The 7,575-nt window shown below is 41.5% G+C and overlaps 1 protein-coding gene across 3 annotated transcripts; it reads right to left on the reverse strand.

The window, feature by feature from the left end:
- Positions 1–517: 517 nt before the first annotated feature.
- LOC147897057 (glutathione S-transferase U20-like) lies at positions 518–4,199 on the reverse strand. Of its 3 annotated transcripts, none has more exons than XM_087381767.1 (3): positions 3,812–4,199; positions 3,268–3,643; positions 518–536 (listed from the first exon to the last, which is right to left on the reverse strand). In XM_087381767.1, the coding sequence occupies exons 1-2, from the start codon at positions 4,124–4,126 to the stop codon at positions 3,278–3,280; spliced, it is 681 nt and encodes a 226-aa protein (XP_087237893.1). In that variant the 5' UTR covers positions 4,127–4,199; the 3' UTR covers positions 518–536; positions 3,268–3,277. The 3 variants fall into 3 exon arrangements, with proteins under 3 accessions (XP_087237893.1, XP_087237892.1, XP_087237891.1); XM_087381766.1 differs by lacking the exon at positions 518–536 and adding an exon at positions 2,941–3,095; XM_087381765.1 differs by lacking the exon at positions 518–536 and having other exon boundaries at positions 2,941–3,643.
- Between the last annotated feature and the right edge of the window lie 3,376 nt (positions 4,200–7,575).

The following is a 7,575-nucleotide window of genomic DNA, read 5'->3' on the forward strand; positions in this document are numbered from 1 at the left end:
ACTTTGTTCTACAAACTCTAAAATCTAACAGTGGTATCAGTGCCAAGACAATAGCGAGTCCTATGAGCACTTGTTGTGAGCTTTTCACTATTCAATTTTGTAGGCAATAGGTTGTGCATGGGAGCTTGTCTTGGTCATACATGTCGAGACGGTCAGTTTGCAACAGGGACAAAGTACTATGTTTTCCACGAGTTTGTAGAATAATGAAAAACAAAGGCGGTTGTAGGAGAAGAGTTGCACTTGACATTGTATCTTAAGTTTGTTTTCAGACATTGATTGGAAGACTCTAGGAGGAGAACATGGAAACGTTGATGAAAGACAAACCAATAGAAAGTTCAATTTTTCCTCATGGAAGCTTGCGACTCAACTCTACTTGATGCAAAAGGGTTTATGAAGCTTACTCGATGGAACAGAGAAGAAGCCAGAAGATGAAAGAGAAATAGCCTTGTGGTACCAGAAGAATGACAAGGCAATTGGCTCAATGGAGTGAGCACTTGGACCAAACTATTTCCACCATGTTGACGTGAAGAAAATCGCTATAGAAAATTGAAGAATATTAGAAACACTGTTTGGGTTATGCATGAAACATTCGAAAGAAATTTTGAAACAAGAACAATTTGATCCAAAGATGAAGAACAACGAGAATCTGGGAACTTTTCTCAATAAGATGCGGTTGCTCCTTAGGCAATTGCATGACCTGGGCTCAGGCGTGGAAGTGGAGGACAAAAAGGTCATTCTTCTAAAGGCCTTACCCTCAAAATATTTTGATGAGAGAATTCTAAGGCTTCTTGATTGTGTGGCCCTTCTTTTGACTGAAGAAAGACGTGAAGATATCTTACCAACATTCGATAAAGCATATGTAGTCAAAGGGAAAGACAATCAGAATAAGAAGAAAATTGTGGTAAGCCAAGGCACGACGAGGATCATTGTTGGTGAAACGAAAAGTCCAAAAGGCAAGTAATTCTAAACGAAGGCATATGAAGCTTCATACTTCGAGGACCGTGCAGACTTTGCAACATTCTCTGATTATGATTGTGCATTTTTTATACTCTTTCGGTGCACTTGTCTTGCACTTGTTTTTTAGTTTTACTGTTAGGTGCTTATGGTGTTCACATGCTTGAGTTAATTAGCTCTTAAGGTGTTGATTACCAGTTCTGAGCATTTTCTGTCCCATTGATAGTTATCTTGAGAATTATGTTGGCTCCCTCATTCTCCCCATATTAGCTCAAGGGGGGTTTGTTGGAATTTGATCCTCATGGGGTGGAGACCTCACACTTTAGGGTGACATGGTATATGCTAGTCCATGGACATATTAGAAGCTAGTTTTTTTTTAATATTGCAATGCCGCCAAGGCCTAGCCAAGGGTTGAACTCACGCACACTCACACACACACACACCCACCTTAACCACTAGGCCAGGACCCCATTGATTAGAAGCTAGTTGACATGTGAGCTTGTTGATTGGTCGAGTGGCGTGGACATATTAGAAACTAGTTGACATGTGAGCTTATTGATTGGTCGAGTGGCGTGGCTCATGGATTGTTGGCATGGATGAGACGTGGCACTTGCAAGGAAATTGGGGTGACTCCAGTAAGCACTACAGAGGTAGCAATCTTGTACGTGATTGGTCGATTGGTGCATGCATGGACACTTGGTACAAGGTGAAATGTGAGCATGGCAATTCTGAGCAAAGGTGTGGCTTCTAGAGACATGAGGTGACAAGAAGACCTCAAGACACTAAACTGTGGCAATAGCACGATCCTTATAGAAATGGTTCATGGCACGAGTTCTCCTTCTCTTTGTCCGAGTCCTTGAGGCTCTTTCTCTATGTCAGTGTTATCACATAGTTGTGTTAGGGTTGGTAGTAGGATCACAATATATTGTACAAGGCAACAAAAAGTAGATATCTTTCGATTTGTGGAACAAAAAGTATATTAGATAGATTCTTAGACACACCATTGGTGGCTGCCGCAAGTGAGATGGTATTGATCCCTTGAACTGCACATTTTGCATCATTCCCAACCACGACATTTGTGGGTTCTTGTAGAGGATAATGAGAACTATACCATTCTTTTGATTTGTGGAACAAAAAGTATATTAGATAGATTCTTAGACACACCAAAAAGTAGCAACAAAAAGTAGATATCTTTTGATTTGTGGAACAAAAAGTATATTAGATAGATTCTTAGACACACCATTGGTGGCTGCCGCAAGTGAGATGGTATTGATCCCTTGAACTGCACATTTTGCATCATTCCCAACCACGACATTTGTGGGTTCTTGTAGAGGATAATGAGAACTCTAGTCGACAAGTCATTTTTTATCAATGAATCCTATGAATTTTTCAACTCTCTCTTCTACAATTTGTGGTGCTTTGATATTTTGAAATATCTGGTTCATTTGGAGATTTCATTGTGTAAACATTTGGATTAAGTATTGCATGCATATCGTCACTTTGTTCTACAAATTCTAAGACTTAACAATTAATTCTAAAAACAAAAAAATAAAGGCAAAATGTGAGTAACCTAGTTCAGAGTCTTGCTACCGCACTAGCCTCTAATTATGTAATTGTAACAAAACTTTGTTTTTCAAAAGGAGAAACAAGGTGGTAACACCACATAAGTGTAGTACTACACACATATGTGTTAGTAACTAAGAAATGGGTGGGTTTTGATAGTCACGTTAGTGGTGCATGATGGTACACAAAAAATAGGTCATTATTTATTTTATTTCTCCCCTATTTTTCTCTCCCCCCCCCCCCCCCCATCCTCTTTCCCCCTATTTTATAAACTATTCTAACTATTCTCATGTCCCGACACATGAAATGCATCAAGTAAAATAGAACCCTTGTGAGTCAAACACAAAGTGAGCCGAGGCTTTAAAACTTGTCACTCATCAACCTGAACACAATTTTTCTTTTATACAAATAAGGTTAATTGGTTTACATTTGGATGACAAGACCTAAAAATTTTGAGTAAAGGTGAAAAAGGGGAGGCTACACTTAAAAGCTCGATACAGAGTGCTCGAGTTAGAAGGTTGCTCGACCCAACTGATCGCCTAACTCGAACACCCACCAATGATGAACATGCAACCATCCTAGGCTTTCCATACCAAGTGGGTATGATAAGTGGATCTATCCATTCCATGCAAAATTGTAAAACTTTATTTACTATTAAGTTAACCTATTTCAAACAAGTTCTAATTCCTCTATCAGCAGTCATGCGAGGGAATGAAACTCCCAAAACTCAACTCGTATGAAATGTGTTACCTACTCAAGCTCAAATACGTGTTTTCCTAATCTCGCGTGCCCATTCCAATACTTTGTGAGCAGGGGCTAATGCCATGGCTTCTTTAACACTTTCACACTCTCCCACACTTTTCGTCCATGCGTTCAGATGAGGGCATTCCCTCTCATCTGGAAACTTGAAACTGCTCAATTCTTCCATTGCCTTGAGCCATTCCATATAAGACACAAGGGTGACATCGACCAAGCCTAGTGAATCGCCTCCGTAGTACGGCTTCCCACCGCTCAAGTCCTGGAAGGCTTTGTCTAGAGCGATTAGGTTCTCCGTTAAGACTTTCGCACCTTCCTCTTCACCCTCGCCTGCTTTGCTTCTCATAATCCCACGGATTCCGTCAAAGATCTACGAGCACCCAACACGAACAATTTGAATACTTAATCCTTGGGACTTAGGAGCTTAACTTGTATAAATGGAGAACCAAATATTAGCCGGACGCAACTGCAAATAAGATTTCGTGCTTAAATGTGCAGAAAAATAAAGATACCAAAGATCCAACCATTCTGTGCTCACCTTCTTATCGACGAAGTCTGCCCAAAAGCGCGCCAGTGCTCGTTCGTAGGGACCCTCCGGGAGCAATCTCTTCGCGGGCCACTCTTCATCGAGGTACTGAAGTATGATAAGGGACTCGGAAAGGGGCTTCCCGTCGTGGATCAAGACGGGGACCTTCTCATAGATTGGATTAGAATCCAGCAGCAACTGGCTCTTATTAAACAGGTCCTCCTCCTGATACTCAAACTCGATCCCCTTTTCTCTGAGAGCGATCAGCACACGAAGGCAGAACATGCTGGACCATCTGCTGAGGAGTGTGATGTTGTGAGAAGGCATGGCGGGCGGGATGTAGAAGCAGAGGATATGTGGTAGTAGAAGAGGTTAGGTAAGCTTGGAGGAAGACGATCGGTTTAAGTCTAAGGGAAAAGCCTTGAGGGAGGCTTTGACAATGACAAGTAAACCAACATCCCCGAAATTCCAAAGCTGAAAATGACCTGCGAACATACCTCCAACAGCCAACTCAGCAAATGCAGAATTCTGACGTGATGTTGATGTGCGATTGTACAGATTTCATCTTTCTCGTAGGAAGTACAAAGGATCGGACGGCTGCAATTCTCTTCCAACCGACCGCGGCCCTTGACGGTGAAGTAGTTGTAGTGGGCACTCAACAAATATATATCATGATATTCATTTCCTGAATACGGAGGGTCTTATGTCGTGGTTGGGAAATGCATCTCAAATGCTTGTAAGTATAAGGGAAAAGCTTCAAGGAGGCTATTCCCCAAAATGAAAGTGGCTCTTCCCCAAAATGAAAGTGGCTCGTTGCACTGTGAGCCAGCGCGAGCCACTTTCATTTTGGGGGGAACCCAACTTTAGGCTTTTTCCGTACGTTGAGGGCCTCGTGGGAGGCCTTGAAAATGACTGGAAAACGACATGTGTGACAATGACCTTCAACAGGACTTCCAACAGCCAATGAAGCACAGCCATAAATTTGACATTGATTTGACCTGCGAGTGCACAGATTTCAACTTCCTCATAGGAAGTGCAAAGGATCAGACATCTGGAATTAAATTCCAGCCGGTCGCAGCCCTTGACATGCATTGTGACCATCTGAAATGTGTCTAAAATGCATCCAAGAGCCCCTCGCCTCCCTAAGATTTAGCCCTCAAGGCCTTGTTGAGTACACTACGTGAGCTTCTCCTCAACCTAAGGACACACCTAAATGAGAACATTAGGCATGGATTAACAGGCCTCCAATGTTGTGCTAAAGTTATGCACACCCATTTGAGGGCATGCTCCATAACTTTTTTTTAATTTGTTGAAAACCAAAATGGATTGAAATTTTGGAATCCAAACTGGTCTTAAAATATTGATAGTTGTTGGTATTGGTATCTAGATTCACCCTAAAATGGAAGAAGTTGAAAATGTGCAATTTGTACATATGCAAATATCTTTTAATAAATCTAATACTATTTATAATTTTGAATTATTTCTTTTTCCATGCACTTTCTTGCTATATGGCTCATAAGCATGCCAAAGGTCATTGCATTTCGTAATACATAACATCAAACTCGATAGCGTGCCCTTTGGCCTATTTGTGTTTTGAAGCATTTGAGACCACATTGCACTTGTTTGTGATATCCAATTTTGTAACGTGTGTTATCGGCGGGGGAAAAATTGGCGTGTTAAAAATTTAGCTACTCCCACGAATTTTGAATTTTCAGGCCTCCCGCCCATCAAATCTTGAAAGATTAAGTACTTCCAACTCGCCCTCACCTTGCAACCACAAGCAGCTAGACGTGACCTTGTGACATCTTTGGTTTGGTATTATGTCTTTCGGGTAAGTTGCCTTCTATTCTTTGCTCCCCTCACAAGCTAGCTTCTCTCTGTTTTGGTTTGGCATTGTTGTCTTTCACCGATTATGGCCATGGCAACATGCAGCTCACCATGGCTTGCTAGAGAAGCACACAGAGGCTGCGAGACAAGAAAGTTAAAAAGCTTAGTCAAGCCACAAGGAACAAATTGCGGGTCGAGGAAAGAAATGGAGCGGTATCAAAGCAGCAATGGAAGACACTTTCACAAACTTTTGTGAAGGGAGAAACAACGAGAAAAAAGAAGACTCCTTGCAGAGCAGCAGCAAGAAGCAGTTACAGATGCACACATTTGATCATAATTTGCCATCAGAGTGAAGAACATGAACTGTGATGTCATGATTGGTGGTAGCATTCGAGAAAGCAACATCAGGCCATTCAAGTAAATACCATTCTCGATTCTTCCCAAGGTTTATCCTGCACCCTAAAGTTCATAGAGTTACAACCCTACCAACACCTCAGGGAGACGCATGAATAGTAGAAGCAATGCCCAATCATCCCAATTCAAGTAGTCTATGGGCTTCAATAGAACACAAGAAAAGGAGAGACAGCCTAAGTGCAAAAGTCATTGCAATAGTGGTGACATTTTGGCACAAAAATACAAGAGTTTCTCTAAATAACAAGAACATATGCAGAAAGCAATGGCACATTTTCACATTTGCGTTAATGGGTTATTAGTGTTCATTAATTGCGCTTTAAAATAGCATTAAAGCAACGTGATCACGTTGTTTACCAGAAAAACTATTGCCAGTAGTATTCATATAATCGACGGTAATATGTACATTACTGGCGGTAACATGTACATTATCAATGGTAATATAAATACTACTGGTGGTTTATATTACTGTCAATATTATAACCGGCCATGTTTTTCATATTACCGCCAGTAGTATCTTAAGTATCGATGGTATTGTGGGTTGCAGATTCATAGTTTCCTGTGCAGCTTGGTGCCATATATTTGTGGAAAGGGCAATAGAGGCTCGTCAGTCGATCTAATTATGGTTGATATTCCAATAAACCCTTTGGTAACTTGGCAAAGAAAGTGAACCACGATTTGGACTTGAATAGAGTGGGGGAGGGTGAGTCAGCATTCATTATACTTGTGGGTGTAGTTCACTACTCCGATTCCTTGCGTTTTGGGAAAATCACAAGCCACGAACACGAGGGCTAGTGGATGGGTAAACGTTTGCTTGGGTGTAGTCAATCATGGAACTATTTTCAGGGCCATTTTGGGGCTACGATGCGATGCACTTCCGAGAATATTTGAATTTTGTGCAGATCCATACTCTCGTGAAAAAAATTTTCGATGTCATGAAGGCGCATTAGCGTAATAATGAGACGCAATCTACTTGTTCTAAACACCACATAGCTTGACACATGGCATCTCTACACTGATTCGCGTAGCGCAATCTCTATAAGCCGCCTAACTACTTATCATTGCACAGCCTTTTGCTACAGCTTTGCCACCTATCACTGGGCACTGCACCCATGCAGATTATTAAAATTGAAGGTTGGCTTGGAGAGACCACCGTGCTGGTTCTTGGCGTAATAATTAGATGTAATCTATCATTCTGAATACCCCTGCAGCATCTGACCACCTATCATCATGCAGCCTTTTGCCGCATCTTTGCCCATAGCCCATGCAAATCATAGGTTGTCTTGGAGAGACCACCACGCTAGTTGTCGGCATAATAATGAGATGCAATCTATCATTCTGAGCATCAGGATGACCTGTCATTGCCCAGAATTCAAGGTTGTCTTGGAGAGACCACCCCATTAGTTCTTGGAGTTATATCTCCGTTACCTATTTTTATGTATTACAGGAGGAGGTCTATGATGACCAACACATTACTAAATAGAAGGAGATCTATGATAGCCACCGTATTGGTTCTTGGAGTTATATATTTGTGTACC

This window comes from Dipteris shenzhenensis, chromosome 11, assembly GCF_047967505.1.
Source record: "Dipteris shenzhenensis isolate YYH24624 ecotype China chromosome 11, Dip_SZ_1.0, whole genome shotgun sequence".
In the NCBI taxonomy this organism is placed as follows: Eukaryota; Viridiplantae; Streptophyta; class Polypodiopsida; order Gleicheniales; family Dipteridaceae; genus Dipteris; species Dipteris shenzhenensis.